At 42.3% G+C, this 18,582-nt stretch overlaps 1 protein-coding gene across 3 annotated transcripts in view; it reads left to right on the top strand.

Moving 5' to 3' along the window:
* The window catches only part of MYOCD (myocardin), a 136,054-nt gene that overhangs the window by 21,036 nt on the left and 96,436 nt on the right, over window positions 1-18,582 (top strand). The window contains exon 2 of one of the 3 annotated variants that reach the window (XM_077924274.1): window positions 17,404-17,644. The exons of 1 other annotated variant lie outside the window; for it this stretch is intronic. In XM_077924274.1, the coding sequence (XP_077780400.1) occupies window positions 17,404-17,644 (241 nt within the window). Of the gene's footprint in view, window positions 1-17,403; window positions 17,645-18,582 lie in introns of those variants that run through there. One more of the 3 variants, XM_028717097.2, reaches the window with a different exon arrangement.

Below are 18,582 nucleotides of genomic sequence, written 5' to 3'. Positions count from 1 at the left end.
GCGTGCTTGCAAGCAATGGGATTTTCTGGGATCAAGGTGCTAGGATTATACTTATAAAGACAGCATGGCTGAGGTTCTCAGAAGCAGCCAAGATTTCATCCCAGTACCTATTTTAAATACTAATACTTAGCTTTGGAACATGTGTAGTAATAAAAACACCCCTCTTGCCTAGTTAACATCCACACCCAATGACCACATCTGGAATTGGCAGGAAGGGTTGCTAATTTGTAGATCTATGCATACTTACTTGTGAGTAAGCTCCATTGATGTGCATGTTACAGAGGATTCTGCCGCCTAGCAAAGGGTGCAGTTTTATGGCAGGCCAAAAACGTTGATTTCACGACATATGTGGTTTCACAGGACATATGCCACTGTGAGTGAAAGTGTTGCTCCAATCCAAAGGCCACTGTGAATACAAGTCAAGGCATGGTGTGTGCTGTGGGGTGAGTGGGTGGGGGAAGAGTGGCTATACATGGAAGCTGTTTTTGCAAAGGCACATGGTCTGGAAAGCAAATCAAGCAACAGATTTGACAGCTTGAAAGAGAAAGCAGCACAGCTGTTTGTGCAGTTAATGAGAGTCTGGTGCATGTAGCAGTGGCAGTAACATACACATTCTGAGCTTGGATGGTAGTTTAGGTAGCAATGAAATATTCCCCTTAAGTTAGCTGCTCTTTTATGTTGAGCTGTATGTACCCACAGGGGTAGACTTCACCCTGGCTTCTTGTTTCTAACATCTGCTTCTGCTTATGCAGCCGAAGCTGCAGGTCTGTGTGCAATTTTAAAACATCATTTCTGCAGCTGATATGAATCAGAAAAATTACTCCTCTGTGGGTTTCTAAGGTAACTGACATTTCTCTCCTTATCGTGCTCTGATATTAACGATAACAGTAATAATACTTAGCAATGCTTCTACAGATCTTGTGTTAGAAGCATTTTATGGAGTTACAGATGGGACCCTGGGAGATCATCATATCCATGCCCCTTCAGGAAAGCAAAGTGAATTATATCTAAACCATCTGACAGATGCTTTGGGCTATTTTTAATTTTTTACAATGAAGGGGAGTTGCCAAATTCTTGGGAGTTAGTTCTCTCCCCCCCCCCCCCCAATAAGTGGCATCTACCTTTTAAAAACCTCTTACTGGCTAACACAAAAATTTCTTTCTGCAAATTAGAATTTATTCCCCATTTTCTAAGTTTGTCATTTAAGAACAGCCTGATTGACTCTATGACATATTAAAATAAATGTGATCCTTTGTCCTCCTTTCTTTGGGTTCTTTCAAAATTGCCTGAGGGATACATTTTGGAGCCAAGAAGATTGAACCATGGTAGCAATGGCTGCAAGCCATGCCTCTTCTGTGGGTCAGTTATTCAATAGCATGTGCCCCTTGATCCAAACCTGGACAGCTAATTTGTTGCAGCCTGAGCACCTCCACTTATTTCCAGAAAGATTGTTAAGACCTGACTGAAGAGATGCTACCTTTTAATAAAGGAGCAAATCCTTTCAGCCAAGATGGATTCAACCACAGAATGCACCTGGTCCTAGGGTGTCCACTATTCAAGCAACAGAGCTATTACTTTAGCATGTCTTTGAAAAGACACCATTCTGTTAAAATGTGGGTTGTCAGACAGCCTTCAATCATCAGCTGTGGAAAGTCATCATTCTACACCTTTGTGAAGCACAAGCTAGGCATCCCCCCCCCCCCCCAATCATCCTTGTTTGGAAGAATTCAGCTCTTCCATGTAGTTTTTGATAAAGGTGAACTGATAAGCACTTTGAGGGGGTTGGGAATCTAATGCATCTGTAGATGTAAACAATACATGAATTCAAAAACGTACATCGTGTGATATGGCTTAATATCTAATAAAAGGTACTGAGCCAATTTTGCCTGAAAATCATACCTGGGCCCTCTTATATGGAAGATCTTCCCTGGTACATTGATGTGTAGAGGATCTTTTTTCTTTAAGTGAGGAGACAATGGTACACTTTCCTAAATAAGTCAGATTGTGATGAAAACACAAGGTTAAAAATTGCATCCCTCCCAAGTCAAAATGTTACCAGCTACCACTGGATAAAGCTCTCTGTGTTCCTTTACTGCTATTGGTGTCTCCCCCCCCCCCAAAAAAAAATCATGCCCTCAAAATTTGATGCTGATATCAGCCTGTATATGACTGCTCCTGCCTCTGGCAGATTCAGCTGAGGGTGAGGAGACTATAGGGATCACCCCAAGGCCTTCACATCTCAGGAACTGATCCCACCACAGGCAGTGGCAAATACCTGCCTTTCCTATAGTGAATAATAGGGAAATTGGGGTGGGGAAAATGATGTGCTTCGCAGTTAGTATTGACTCATTACAGAACTTGGGTATGGCAGTCCTGGGGCTCAGTAAGCAGAATGAGCAGGAGCTCCCCCCCCCCCCAAAAAAAGCACCAGGTGAAACTATGCACATTACTATCTAATGCGCCTCCACTCACATATGACCATTAACTCCCATGTATGCAACTGAGTAAGTGCACCATTGCCACCAGTCTTTAATTCCTCTAGCCTCCATTCAGAGGCACAGGACAAACAGTGCTTGAACCTTTAAAGAGATTTCGATTAAACATTGTGGCCAGGAGTGGAAATCAACTCAGCTGTTAAGAATTCTCATCCATGTTATTATGCAAAGAGAAATGGTGAGGTTCAGCATTTGTGTATGCATGCTTTGAGGGGACCAGGGCAGTCTTATTATTAAAGAATGGCCCACCCCCAAGCCTCATGTCCTTGTTATTCCTTCTGCATCCTTTTATCTGAACATCTTTAGCCACCCAGTTCAATCTCCCGAGGGACATCCCATCTGCATGGCTCAGAGTAGTTGTTTAGGATGTAATTTGACTTTGCGGTGTTCTTCATTCCATGCTTGCTGTATGTGGATTAGTGTAAGATTAGTGGAGTGTAAATCCTTAATCCCCTGGGTATCTGGCCTCTGAAATATATTGTTCTCCATTTCCCCCAGGGCAGCAGTGTTCCATCTTGTAATTGTAAAGTATTTATCTGGGTCACATTAAAAAGCATTTGATATAATTTTAAATTTGGCATCTCTGGGCTGCCTTTGTTTAGACCAGTGTATATAATTTGGTTAATTTTAATGGTCTTTTAAAAACTTTGCCACAAAAAGGAAGGTTTTTTTCTTAAAAAAAATATTAAATATTTATAAGTAGTTCGTTGGAATGTCAATTGGCAGCAGGAAAGGGTGATTAAACAGGAGATGCTTAAAAATTCTCTTGAACATTGGCTTAGCTGTGTATGTGTTTTGTGGAATGGTTTCTATCTCTCCCTCTATCTTGCTGGATGACCATAGCATTGGAGCCTGCCCTAAGCTCTTCTATGCACTAACCTTTCACAATGCAAATTTAAACATAAGGTTCTTCCCCCAGAGAACAAAGTTAAATCTGTTTGCTTCCTGGCCTTCAGATGGTGCCAAGCAGTGTTGGGGTACATAAAGGCATTTTGCATTTTATTCATTTTAGAAGGCTATGGCTAGTACTAAAGAACATGCATGGTTTGTGTCAAAAGTGTTGCATATTGCCAGGTTATGATTTTAGCATACGATTTCTGATTTTGTTTGACTCTTTTCATAAAGACCACTCCTGGAGTCATGGAAGTATGTGACATTGAAGACTTTTATGGGCTTTTATAAAGGACAAAGGCTCTAGATTTTACAGTTATAGGAGGGTGGGGGGAGTCAACGGGGAAACTTTAAATGAGGGACTCCTAATTTGGGGTTGTATCCAGTGGTTGGATTAGCCACTTCTGCTCATTCAAGACACTTGATTTTCACTAATTCTCCCTATCTGCTACAACTCGCACAGTCACCTTGAAAAGCTGCTTCTGAGTTTGTGGCATGTCATATAGGACGTGGAGCAAGGGCTGCAGTGGGTTGGGGGGAATCAGTGAAAATGGGGTGCTGTACCTTTTGTGAGCTGAAGTGCTTCCACTTGCCTGTTGCCACCACTGGACACAAACCATGCTTCCTGCTTACACCTTATGGTGGAAATAGACAATAGGAAATTTGGTTAGGAATACACCTCACCTCCACCTCACGCTACCAAAATAAATTTGGCTGATTCAAACATTTGAGAAAACTCAGAAGGGTTTCTCTAATATTAAGTGGAATAATAATTTTCCATATAGATCGCAAAGCCAAGGATGTCTTATTTAAAGAAAAAATAATTTTCAGTTTTGGAAGTTGCTTGGAAGTGTTCTAGAACTGTTGGCACCTGTCTGTCACTGGAGACAATGGAGGAGTGCACCTTTGGGGTGAGGTGAAGCTGTTCGAAGGTTGCAGTGCCTGCTGTGACTGTAGGGACCGATGTGGGAGAGATGTGTTTTGTTGCATCTGGGGCAGATGAAGGCGTCCAGCTGTGCTGTTGCAGACGCACCATTACATTTGTTCTCTCTGCACTCCTCCCAGTGGTCATTTCTCCTCTGGTCACTGCTATGGATACTGGACTTGACTGCCTGTCTCCAGGCACTGCGGTCGTCTGCAAGGGATTCCCACATGGCAGGGTTGATGTTGTGAGCCTTCATGTCACTTTTGCAGACATCTTTGTAATGCAGAGTTGGTCTGTCAACAGGCCTGATGTCTGAAGCCAGTTCCTTGTAGAGCATGTCCTTGAGGATCCTGCCATCTTCCATTCTGTGGACATGACCAAGCCAGTATAGACGTTGCTGAGACAGGAGTGTAAACATCCAGGGAATATGGGCTTGGGGGAGCACATCTTTGTTTGAAATTCTGTCCTGCCATGTAATATCCAAAATCTTCCTGAGACAGTGCATGTGGAAGGCATTGAGGTGTCACTCCTGACAGTTGTAAGTTGCCCACAACTCACTTCCATAAAGCAGCATGCTCAACACTCAAGCCTGGTAGACCTTCATTTTGGTATTGGGTGTTAGCATCACATTCTCCTATACCCTTTTGGAGAGGCAAGCCATTGCTGTAGCTGCCTTGCCAGCGCAGCATTGATGGAGAGATTGCTGGTTATGGTGGACCCAATTAGCTAGGTACTGTGGACCCCCTGTTTTTCAAAAGCCAAGCCATGAACCCCTACTTTTGAAAATGTTGATATCTCTATTGTAGTTTTTGTTACGTGAATGGTGCTGTGGACCCCCTGGGGTCCATGGGCCACCATTTGGGAACCACTGTTCTAGACCCATCTAGATCACTTCCTGTCTATGATTTGTCTCCATTTTAAAAATATTTTATAGCTCCATTTCTAGAAATGTTTTTGAGAAATCTGCCCCATGTCATCTACTAGCTGTCACTTCTACAAGACTAGTGTGAACATATGAGATGGATAATGAACCTCAGTCAGAGCCTTGGCTCAGTGGGATGACTTGAAAGTCCTTATAATTTTGTAGCAGGCCTGGCACAGGACATGTAGAGACTTCAGAAGACACACTCAGATCTGACAAAGCCCATCAAACCGCATCCAAAGGACACTGTTTTCTGGGTCTATTCACTCTATATTTTGTTTTAAAAAAAGGAAATACAGTCATGTACACAATAATTGAGAAGAAGAAAATCAAGGAGAGAAAGGACCTAATCAGTTGGTCTTATATTTCACTCATGCCTCTTAGAAGAATTGAAAGATAGCTATAGTTATATTAAACAGAGGCCCAGTCATTGCAATAAAAGTAAAACATGGTGAAATGGAACTATATAGTGGAACTCTAGTCCCATCCTTCTGATAGGAATGAGATGTCTACCCCTTTCCCCAATTTTCTGCAATCAGGGCATGTGTATTGTTATCCTTGCTCTCCACAGCTTTCTTTCCAGTCCTTGATGAGCCAGTTGTCTGGTTAGATAGAGGCAATCATTCTACCACACATTGCCACTTAGAGAGTACTTCCCAGGGTAGTTTGGTCATTTGTGTCCATTCTCTCTACTGTTCTGCCAAGTAGCAGGAATAATTTCATATTGCATCAGGTGCAGATGTGGGAATAAAATGGTAGTATATGTTCATTTGAGCTATAAAGACCATGTGAGGTGACAATAACAAATAAAGTTCCTCTGCATATATGTATGAAACACGAAAGTAGCTGCCTTGGCACTGGTCTGTTGTGTATCCTAGTTTATCAACAGCACAGTAACAGGCTGTTTCCCCTGAACCTTCAAAGTATTGAAATGATTTACTAAGTCATTGATGCAAAAAAGCAAACATGTCCATGTGTACATGTGCCCTAGGGGATGGATCTTTATCAGCTGTCATTACGAGTCTGTTTTTATTTATATGTTTAGCACCAATGGTGTGCTGAGCACTGCATAAAGCATGCTTATTGCCCTGAGCAAGAAATACAGGAATGGATTGCATTGCAGTCTTGTACAATGGAAACAAGATGGCTAGATCAACTGTTCAATTGTTTTGGTCCTCATGAGCAGTGCTCTGATAGAAGGAGTTTCTGCCACATTTTCTTCATAGCCCATTTGGCCATCTGAGATTGGTTCAAATGCTAATTTCTAGGTTGAATTTTCCTTGCCTTTTTTACCACTGTGTCTGATTTATCCCCTAATTCAGTTCATGAATAAGACCGTAATCTCCAGTCCTGGGCAGCAAGGCTACTTCCCTGAGCCTACAGGACAAAGCAGGTTGGTTGTCACAGCACCATGGAGAGCTCTTAGTCTCCAACAAGGGCTGAGACTAGACTGAGGCCTTTTGCGCCTCTGCCTCCAGCACTCTTAGACTCTGCCCTAGTTTGGAGAACAAGAGCCAACCCTCTGGCACTGTGTTGGCCTTCCATCTGAAACACTGTGCTAGTGTTGGAGGCATTTGTGAAACACTTGATTCCTCAGGCCATGGGGAAGGTGGCTGTGAAGGTCCTGACTTCGTTTCTATGTGCCCTGATGCTGTTGCATTGGTTCTGCAGACTCCTGCCTGCCAGCCTCACGTTCAGTGGTCCCCTGATCACCAGAATTTGGCTCAGAGCCAGCTGATAGCTTTTGACTCAGTGTCCTGGTCACTATTGCATGGCAGGATGACAGGCTCAGGCATATGCTGTCCATCTAAGGTTGTGTACTGAATATAGTTCAGACATTCAAGTATAGAAGAATGAGCTTTTCTTCTCGAAGGAAGTCCCAGCTGCTAAAATATTGTGATGTGATACTTTAGGCCACAGAGGGCCATGGTTTGTTATTTAGTCTGGTTGTACTGGTTGTGGAGTCTTCGTATGCTTTGGAAAAAGGACTACACAGCCAGAGGTGGATGCTTTTCACCTGGTTGGTACATAAGGTGCTCCCAGGAAAAAACAACTGTGTAGGTCCCCTAGGAGAATATGGGTAACCTGTCCTTCGCTCAACCTAAGTAAAGTCTCTATTCCTGGACTTTCTGGTGCTTTCTGAATATTCATTATTTTATTAATCAGGTTTGTCATTGTGGCTTTTGTTTCTTCCTCTTCTTCTGGCCTGGTGTAGGAGTTATTTGCATTTAATTTTCCGTTTCAAGTCTCTGCCATGTTTCCCCCCCCCCCTTTCCTCCCCCTCTCTAAAAAATAATTTTGTTGTAGTAAAAAAGAAAAAGAAAAAAGAAACCCTAGCAAAACAAGCCAGGAAGCAGAGGCAATTACAAAAGGAATGGCTGGACACTTAGGAAGTTTCCTAGAACCCTTAGAGATAGGAAGCTCTAGGCTGAATTACCCTAATTTTCTTTTTTATAAGAGCTATTGACAGTTATGAATGGACTGGTATCAAAAGGTGACGGATTCATACACACATAACCTTCCAAGTGACTGAGGTCTGGTGCAAACATAGTTTTACATGTGTTGTGAGCAAGGCTTCACTTGTGTCGTTGTTTGTGCATGTGGTGCCCAAAGTACATTTCTCTTGGTCCAGTACAAACTTGGAAAAACATCTCTTCTGTATCTGTTTTGAAAAATAGGAAGACTGTTTGGTGTCCTTTAGCTTTACTTAGTTCCCTTTATTTTTAAGCTCCTTGCATTTCTGTCTGACTGAGTTGTATTATAGGGATGATGAGCTGTATATGTATATGCTTGAGAGACAACTGAGCCAAACAGAATCACTTTGTTTCCCACAGTCCAAAAAACAGTGGTGGACCCTGGGGTCTCAAATTTCAGCAGCGCCCTGTGTAACACCAAAATTCGGCACCTCCCAAGTCTCACCTTCCATTCTGCATCACAGTTGTGGCATGCCCTGTGATGTCTCTGAGGCTCTGCGCCCAGTGTGACCGAAGCAGTTGACTCCCCTAAATCTGCCTCTGCAAACAATATAAATTTACCCTTTTCACCAATTGCCATGTGCTGAAGGCATGTTTGCATTTCAAAAATTAGATTAGGAGGAACTGTTCTGTCAAAAGAGTCAGTCTGTACATGTGGGGGACTACTTCAAAGTCAATAATAAAGCTAATAAAGATGATGATGATGATGATGATGATGATGATGATGATGATGATGATAATAATAATGTCACACAGAGGTCTTGCACAAGTACTCTTTCTCACTCTTGTGTAAGCCTTTGTCAGATAAATATTACCCTTTTGCTAGAACTGTGTGTGTGTGTGTGTGTGTGTGTGTGTGTGTGTGTGTGTGTGTGAAAAGAGAGATTGCCCCTCGCCCTCAAAGCACAACCCACATTTTGCCTGTTATGAAACAGGATACCTAATGCTGTTAATATTTGCCTTTGTGCACTTCCTCGGGATTTTTTTCCCTTAAAGGTGCATGTGCAAAGGTACAGTAATGAATACATGTACCCAGAACAGAAAAAAAGGTAGTGGATGGTAGTGGTTAGTGATTGAAGGGAGGGGCTTCAAAGTTAAATTGCTACTGTGGATGGCAAGTGTAGGAATAGCAACGAATAGCAATAACTGGGGGAAAAACTTGGACTGTGTAGAAGCTAACGTGACAAACTCAGCTATGAATGCCTTGCATGCAATATAAGACCGCTATCTGGAAGCTGCCCAAGACTGGAGTATTTCTTGTCTAATAGATGTTCATCCATTGTATGATATCACCTTGCTTCTTGTTAATTTTGTATTACCTGGGGCTAAAATGACAACAACTATCTTACATAATTATACCCCTTTGAAGCTCTGGCTCACATCGATTGTATTTGTTTGTTGTGGAATTCAATACCTGTTGTAACAGCATTCCATCTGTTGTGACACTTCCAGAGAGCAATAGTTGATGATCATTTTAGTTATGGAGCATCCGGAGTAGCTGGAAGTGCAAGGCAGGTAAGTAATGAAAGGCCTGGAGAGTTACTGTAGGTGGGAGGAAGGATAACAACTCCTCTGCTTCTAGTCTGTCAGGCAGTTTTTTCAACAGTCCCTTCTCCCCTGCTTTCAAGAAATCATCCCATGCTGCTTGTTCTTTGGCAGTGGTTAGAGAGGTGGGCAGGCCACCTCTCTAGGGCACATAAAGAATTTGCAACTTGATGGGAAAAGTGGACTATAACCTCCACATAATGAAGCAGCCTTGTTGCTTAATGGAGGAAGCACTGGGGAGTTTAGTGAACAGAACCTTCCAAACTTTAATATTATCTATGGAGAAAAACAGATAACCCCAATTCCGCACTCCAGGAATGTTTTTCACAAGGATAAATTCATTACTTTGTTATTCTAGGCAATAAAAAAAGTTCAACTTCCAAAATGTTGATTTCCCACCCCTGTCTTCTCTGCGCATATCCACCAATATCAGTTGTGGCAACTAGTCAACTTTCTGAGAATCATTGTCAGCAGGGGAAAGTACATCTGGCCCTGCCTGTCTTTCAACTCCTTAGAGAATCTGGAAGTACCCTTACTGTCTACTACACTGTAAACAACAGCTAACAAGCATAAATACCCATGTTTTTTTATCAGCAACATTCTTGCAAGCAGAATCCCAGGAACACAAACATACCACAATAAACATGCAAAGAATGCGATAAGTTTCATCTATGTGGCTCCCTTTTCCTTCCTTTCTCTCTCCCTCCTGGTTTTTCTCTGCTGGTTTTCAAGGTTTTATGGCAAGCCTTGATTACTCAATAGCCACTCACCATGCAATAGTAGGGGATGCATTTACTTCCCCTTGAATCTTTGCTAAGACAAACAGGAAAAAATGGGAGACAAGTGGATGAATGAGACATCTAGACTTACACTGTGTTTGTTTCCATCCAGCGAAAGGAGTTGGAAAGATAAAGGGGCTTGAAAAAGCATATGCATGATCCAGCCAAAGTAAATCACCTAAGTCCCACTAATTTCAGTGGAAAATATTTAAACGCATGCATATTATTCCAATGAAATCAACTATAGGACTTAACTTTGACTTTGTCTCATGATTTTGACTGATTCCTACAAAAAGCCTGGAGACAATTTGACTCCTCTGAAGTTGTCTTCTGAAAGCAGTGTCATAGCCTCACTGTGAGCATTTTGTGTTTTCAGGTGACCAGTTTTCAGGTGACCAGAATTCCTTACAGGAGAATCCTTTGCATGCTTACCCATAATTAAATCTCACTGAATTCTGTGGCGCTTACTACCGTGTAAGTGTGCATAGCATTGTAAACTTTATCTCTTAAAATTAGAAGCATAGCATCCTGCTGAACAGTGATAAAAAATTTGGGGACTGCCAAGCCCAAGCGTGGCTAACTGCTGGACTGATGTGTCCCCCCCCTTACTGATTTGCAAAAGCAGAATAAAAAAATAAAAAGCAAAATAAAAGAAGACACTGGCAATGTTGCCACTGGAGAATTGGCCAAACCTGGATGTGGCCCCAGAGCTAAAGAAAAAGGTAGCTACCTTTGCTCAGGCAGTGCCCAGAAACAAATGCATGCATGCTAGGTGTAGGCTTGGGTTTTAGCACTGCAAAATCAAGTAAGTTCAAGTAAAGTAGCAGCCACATTCCAATAAAGCAAAGTCAGGAAAGCTGAGGTTAGGTTCCAATGAGACAAGTCCAAGCAAAACAGATAGGACACTGAATACCTCTGGTACAATATGATACAAGCAGACTAAAATATTATTTCAACCACAAGCCGATTCAGATGGAGTCTTAAATAGAGCCACAGCTTCATATGTATGGCTAGCTCCACCCGCAGAGGCAGAAGCCTGTTCCATTAAGGGTTAGAACAGGCTTCCTCAACCTTGGCCCTCCAGATGTTTTGAGACTACAGTTCCCATCATCCCTGACTATTGGTCCTGCTAGCTAGGGATCATGGGAGTCATAGGCCAAAAACATCTGGAGGGCCAAGGTTGAGGAAGCCTGGGTTAGAACCTGCTTCGGTAACCATTAACTCCAGTGCATGGAGACTGTGGTTCTGCTGCGGCTTTGGGATTGGAGTCTGAGAACATGGGTGCAGTCTCCTCAGGTCAGAGTCATAGTAACATGGGCTTCTCTTCCAAGGCCATGGGGATGCCTGGAACAGGTTCTGTGGGGGAAATCCCTTTGCCAGTCTGATACTTCCTCTAAACCTTTGGCTTCATCCTCTGAAGATGGAAGGGTGGATAGGTCATCAGGAAAGGAACCGTGGTGGTGGTGGTGGGGAGAGCCTCTTATTCTATCACATTCTCTGCACTTGACACAACTTTCTTTGGAAGGAAGCCATTGCAGGCAACAGCAAAAGGAGCTGATGGAAGAAAAGTTTGTCACTTTCTTTTGCTTCTCTTTCCCTGTGTTTTTTTTAATCACTACCTTAGAAATACCTTTTTAAATGAAAAGTTAATGGGAATGATGTAAAGGCCACATTGAAAGAAGGTCCCTTAATTGGGAAGCTTGTACTCTGTGTTTCAGGTGTCTCACAAATGATCCAGATTGGTGATGCATGCAGGGAACTACAGGTCCAACAGCTTTTGAAACATTCCAGGGGTCTAGTGTGTTTCCCTTCCTCCCCCCCCTAAAATATGAAATATTTCAGGTTGTTTTACAAGCATCTGGACAATTCAATAAAATGTACCTATGGAAATACTGTCACTGAGTTTCTGGAGGAAATGGATATTTAGAGTTTAAATTTGCAAAGGGAAATGTATTGCATTGCTCAACCATCAAACCTATTTAACAGAACACCCTGCCTGGTCCATACTTTCCAAAGAACAAGTGAGCCTGTAATGTATGTCTTGGGATTGTGAGTAAGAATGGATTTTAAATATATTTATCAGACTTACTGCCTACCCATTTCCAGATTGCTCAGCAAGTTTCCAATGTAGGAGTTGACAAACACAGAAATTTTCAGTGCATGGAAGTGAAAGCAGGAATTCCAAGAATCAACATTAATAAAATCTGCTTCAATCTGATCCATCCCAGAGACTGGTTAGTTCTTACCTCTCTCCATCCACATGCCTAGATGAGCAAAAAAACAACAACCCCAAACTCAAAGCTTATTTATTTCTTATTTTACTTCATAAAATTTATTTACTGCTTGATTGTAGAAAACCTCAAAGTGGTTTACAAAACAGTAATATTATTAGTAAAAACAAATAAAACATTCAAAAAATTAAAACCAGCAATAAACTAAAAACACACCAGCATTCTAAATATGTGTAGACTTGTCTAAGCAAACATGTTTTTAGCAGGCACCAAAAAGAGTACTGTGAAGGTACCTGCCTGATGTCAAAGTGTAGGTGCTGTCACTCAAATATTGATTTCTTACAAGTGCAAAATGGGTATAATATGGCATCTGTAACAGTGCCAGTTCTGCAAGTTCTGCAGATATACCGTAAGTGGCTGAGTCGGCATATATGAGGTGAGGCAATCCTTCAAGTAAACTAGTCCCAAGCTGTTAAGGGCTTTAATTACTAGTAGTAACTCCTTGAACTTGGCCCCGTAACAAATCAAGCAAAAAGTGAGCTGCGTAGAGAACCAAAGGCATGACTGGGTGAGCAGCATCAGAGACGTCTTATAGCCATGCACACATATAGGTGGTGATTTCACAACAGCCCACCTCCAAATCCCAGAGAGGCTCAGCCAAGAAGATGAGGAAATTAAATCCTTTGAAGCTGAAGCGGAGGCTTAGTCCTTCAAGCAGAAAAGGCTGTAGTGGGCCTGGGTAATTCTGTAGAATCTTTTGCTGCAAGAGGGGACCTGCCAGGGAAAAAAGAGCCAACAGAAAGAAAGAAAAGGGGGTTAGACAGAGCTTATGTAGCACAGTGGCTAAGTGCACAGAGGAATCAGCCAGTTAGTCCAAATCTCACATACTCAGCTGTGAACTCATTAGATGGCTTAGGGAAGCTGTTATCTTACGTATTTATTGTTACCGAGACAATGTATGTGAAACACTTTGAATACTGTGTATAATTAGTGTCATGGATGTGTCAAGAGAAAATATTACTGGTTCACTAGTATTATATTTAATTCTGTAAAATATATCTACAGTATATTTGTTTCATGAGAAATAGTAAGATTGATGGCTATTGGCAATAAGAGAGACAAAACAGGTCAGACATGGAAAACTTGTGGGAGGCAGGAGTTTTAAAGGCTAGCAGTTAGTGTGCTTACCTGCATCTCCATGCTCAAATTGTATATTTGTTCGAAAGGCTATTTTAAAATGCCATTGGTTTCAAAAACTCCTTCTTTACTGCTTTAGCCATAATTGTCATGATGGTCCTCAGTGCCTCGTGTGTGCAGTCCCAGTTTTATCTCAAAAGGAGTAGTCTCTCAGTCTCTAAGGCAGAGACCTCAGGCAGCAGATTTTGAATGTCATAAAAACAGGAGCGAACACATGCAAACAAAAACAACACAGCTGGAAGGGGAAATGTTGGGGCCGGGGAGTCTTACGGGGGGGGGGGAGAGAAAGGGGGTCAAAACAGAACTTCTTCAGGCAGAGTTTCTGCCACCTGGGTGAGACAACTGAAAAAGTCTGCTTTCATGTTCTTGCTAGCCTCAGCCCTGAACTTGAAGCAGGTCCTCAGATGTTAAACACAGTGGGCAGACAGATTCATATGGAAGGTAGAGACCATTTCAAACGTTTGCTGTGTGATAAAACCTATTGGTGTCAACTTAAATATATTTATTTATTTCATTCATTCATTTTGGTATTGGTGTGCCTAGTGTCTAGGATGCCAGTATTACAATGGGGTTGTCCTTGTTATATTAAAACTGAATCCGGACAGTTGTGGAGAAGACATTTTTCTTTCACTGTTTCAAATATTTATGGCCCCTTTGTACGTCTTGGTATTAAGCAGAATCAGAAACACTGTAGCAGAGTTGTCTGAAACTTTTACTCAACAGATTTCATCTTGCTTGGAAGAGCCCATGTAAAACTACCATTGTAATGAGACTTTATGGGTCTTAATATTTATAGGCAGAGAAGAGACAGGACACGTCCTGTTCTGTGTATAGTCTTGCAATTTATATGTTGGCAGCAGTGTATGATGGGAGATGTGTTCTGAGGCTCACAAGTATGCTTAAGCTTTATAAATATGCTAAGTTCAAGCTGAAGTGAGGGAACAGTGTGGAATGTTTTGAGGCCAAATCTGACATGGGGGTTTGCAAGGAGGGGTAGTGAGCCCAGCACGCCAGTGCTACTTGAGTGTGTTGTGAAAGCAGGCGTCTCTAACGGCATGTCATGACCCCCAGGCTTTCAGTGAAGCACCCTACTACAGTTAGTGAAAATTAAACGGTTACACATGCTCCAAATTTCAGAATAATGTTGTTCTACTAATATAAAAAGCCTCCACGAGGAGCACCGATGCTGGTGGTCCCAGAGCTTCGACACTGCCTTGCTGGCTCCCGCTCACTATTTTTCACAAACATAAATAATCATAATCCATATAAAACTGTCATATTGGTTCAGCACAGACGTCACCAAAGCCCTGGGCCTAATTCATCAAAGATTTAATGTTCAGCTGCACAAAGTTACTTTTTTTTTTGGTGAGCAGATGCAGTTTCCCGGATTGTCCTGTCATCACCAATAACTTTCCACTGGAAAGATGCATCACATCAAGAGTTCCAAAATGCTAAGAAAGATGAATATTTGAAAACACAAGAATAAACAGTTATTGCTAGTTGTTTCTTAATGACATAAAGAAGAGGATTTTTGATGTTTTGGATATAACTGTGGATGCATTGCCATGCTGTTGGACATATTGCATGCCAAAATTGCTGGGGGGGAAATCTTAATAAATCAGGAGGGGAATTTGCGTGGACAGGCGGAGTCCCCAGATCCTGCACGGTCCCCCCGTCATGTGGAATAACGACTCAAGACAACGTGCTATGGGATTAAATTGGCCACAACTTTATTAAATTTCAAATGTGGGTAGACCTTGGCTCAGGCATTGGGCGTTCTCCCTCCCTGGTCCCCAGCCGGGGACCTAGGGAGCATCAGGGTTATCCAGTGTGTGGGGGGGGGGGGGATGGGCCGGCTCTGGAGAACATATGTTCAAGCAGAGATAGCCACCCCCGTAACGCCGCCGCCGCAGGGGAGAGCAATGACAACCTTTCAGTGTACGGCCAAAGCCTCCCTTCAGAAAACCCCTTTAACGGGGAACCCTGGTATCGCCGCCGCAAAGAGGAAGATGGACAAAAGGATTCCGCCCAAGGCCTGATACCGCCAAAGTTGTGACGTTTTGCTACGGGAAAGGCGAAACCTGCCAATGCAGGGAAATTCCTTTCCGGCCCTTTAACAGCGACCTTAACGTAGCAGCGCCCGCATACCTGTGAAGAAAAGTTAACCTGCAAAACCTGTGAAGAAAAGTTAACCTGCAAAATAAGACATTAACTGAGGGTGGGTAGGGTGGGAGAAGCTCTGGAGCCGAGTGAGGATTCCCAGGTAAGATCCTCCCTCTATCGTGTGGGCAGGTAGTCCCTCCCCTACCTGGCCTGGTCTCCTTGGCAACGCTTCCCCCAGGTGGGATTGGGCAAATGACTGAGGTAGGCGGAGACCTCCAGGTATCCCACCTGAGGGAAGGCAAGGCCAAGCCTATGCTGTTGGAGCCGCTCCAGATCTAGGGGCTGCACGCCTCCACGCAAAGGGCGCCCCCCGTTTTAAGCGGGGAGCGGTCATTGTCTGGGCAACTGGCCCAGCAAAGCCACAGTGGGCTATTATTATATTAATGGGAAGTTATACCACTTAGGAGACATCATCATCATCATCATCATCATCATTATTATTATTATTTGCTTTAAGATGCTGTGTACTCACCCTTATTTTTGCAGCTGAGAATCTTATATCTAAGTTTGTGAACATCTCATTGTTCATTAATTGAGGAGGAGGTTGGCAGCTAGAGATGAATACATATGCATATTGGATCATTGTTTCCAATGATAATGCATTTTCATAATTTTAAAACTTAAATCCTACATTTTTGTGATCTTTTATTTGAATGTCCATAACTTCTGTGTGTGGTAATAGTGTGGCAGGTTGGAAGAGGGCTGGTGTGCTCTCAGTTTTCTGCATTCAATGGGCCAGATCAGGAAGGAAGCATTTCCCGTCCTCAAGGAAAAGAAATTGTTTTTAACTTCTGTAACCATTCTAAACTGATACTTATATTTTCCAACCTGCACTCTTGCTACAAATGAATGAGGTTCTCCTGTGGTCATGAAAGTAGGCTGAAGTACCAAAATGGAGACCTTTATGTAAACAATGGACTATGTGAATATCTGTGTGGTATGCTTAAGCCAGTTGAACCCTTGTGTACTCAATTTTTATCCTGTCAGGTAGTAGGTAGAGTTGGCACATTCAGGACAGTGTGGTCACACAAATATATTTTCTGCATAATCAGTAAATGTGGGCATTGGCAGCATTTTGTCTTTATCATCATATTCCAGTAAACCCTGATCCACTGCTGGTTCAATACTATGTTGCCCCTCCAGTGGATAGTGAAGGATATACTGTTGGATTTAGACTAGGTAGACCCAGAATCAAATTGTTCTTCACTCCCACTCCCAGCCATAGTTACTATGACAGTCACTTCCTCAGTGATTTTTATTACTTTACTTGTATTACTCCATCAAATTTCAAAGTGAGAAAAACATTGACAGCTATGTGAGCTCCAGTGCATAGAGCCTTGTAGTATAACGGTCACTTACTTGGTACCTGGATGGGTGAAGGTTGAGACCTGACATGGCAGCTCTCCTGTCTTCCTGGGAGCCACACCATTTTTTTGTGGCCATTGACCCCTTCCCCTGGCTGCCGCAGAGCATCCTGGGTTCCCGCCAGACCCAGTTTTGAATTCTGGCAACAAATGGTTGGTTGCTGATCCACACAAATCCATTACAGGTAAAATGATATATGGCAATATAATACCACAACTAGATAGGAAATGGAGGGGACAAAAATCTTGACTCTTCTGTTGCCATTTGAAGCAGTTGAAGTCAAACTGTATGACTATCTAGCCTCACTTTTGAGACACAGAATGTATGGCAATTATTGTTTCCTCAATGCAATTTCCATGTGTTCTGTCCTGCCTCCAGTATCATATCAAGTCATATATCAACTTTTCTCCTTACAGCTTTTTGTTGGAGTCCCAGTTCTTAGAAAGCGTGGGACTTTCAAAGTAGAGGAAGAGATATCTGACAAAATCCCTTCAGGCCTAGTGATGAATGGTGTGATTAAACAGGAGCTTTCAGGCCAGAAAAATGCACCCAGTGGAAATTCAGAAGTGTTCCTCAAGGACTGTGATTGCAGTGAAGTGAGAAACTTGACCCTTCAGTCATGTACCCAAGTCCCTACATTTGCTGAGAGCAAGAATGGTGAGTCCTTTTCCTAAGAAATCAGAGAGAAAGACATAACATGCTCTGAATATGGCAGCAAGGTGCATATATAAATGCAAAAGTATGGTGCTACTTTGGCATATGGTGAGATACCTACCTTTCTGATAAACAGACTTTAAAACTGCAAGCTGTGAGGAAAGAAGTGACTCTTAAATCCTGACTCTGTCTTTATGGGGTTGCCCTTGAAAGGTGTCTGTTGGTCCCAAATCATGTTGTCAGAATATTGTCTGGGACAGGTCAGTCAAAGAAATCATTATGTGCCTGTGTGATCTGCATTTTCTGCCACTTTGCTTCTGGGCTCATTTCATGATGGAGTTTTTTTGCTTTAAAGGTCCTTAGCGCCTTGCTGCCTTTTTATTGATTAATTTTATTGAATGGTTTCTGTTAGCATTTTAATGGTTTTGATTAGATTTTTTTATTGTTTACTGCAATGCATTATCATAGAATCTTTCCCCACATAAGCCAACCTGAACTCTTCTTTGTGTGCCCCCTCCATGAGAGGCCCAGAGGGGGTAACACAAGAACAAGCCTTTTCTGTGCTGGCTCCCTATTTGTGGAATGCTCTCCCTAGGGAGGCTTGCTTGGTGCCTTCATTACATTTTTTAGGTGACAGAAAATGTTCCTCTATAACCAGGCCTTGGGCTGATTGAACATTCTATGGCCTTTTTAATATGTTTGTGGGATGGGGTTATTGATTTGTGTTTGTTTTATTATGTATTTTGTGTTCTCATTTTGTATTTTTATGTTGTGAACCACCCTGTGATCTTCGGATGAAGGGAATAACAACAACAACAACAATAATAACAACAATAATAATAATAGCAACCACTGTGGTGTGCTTGCAAGAAGATAGGGTATACATTATATTTAATAAAATAAAATTGCATGTTATGTATGGACCATGTGCTAGATGCAGA

Source organism: Podarcis muralis, chromosome 2 (genome assembly GCF_964188315.1).
Source record: "Podarcis muralis chromosome 2, rPodMur119.hap1.1, whole genome shotgun sequence".
Classification (NCBI taxonomy): domain Eukaryota; kingdom Metazoa; phylum Chordata; class Lepidosauria; order Squamata; family Lacertidae; genus Podarcis; species Podarcis muralis.
The sequence above is the reverse complement of the archived record's forward strand: the minus strand, read 5'-3'. Positions and strand labels throughout refer to the sequence as shown.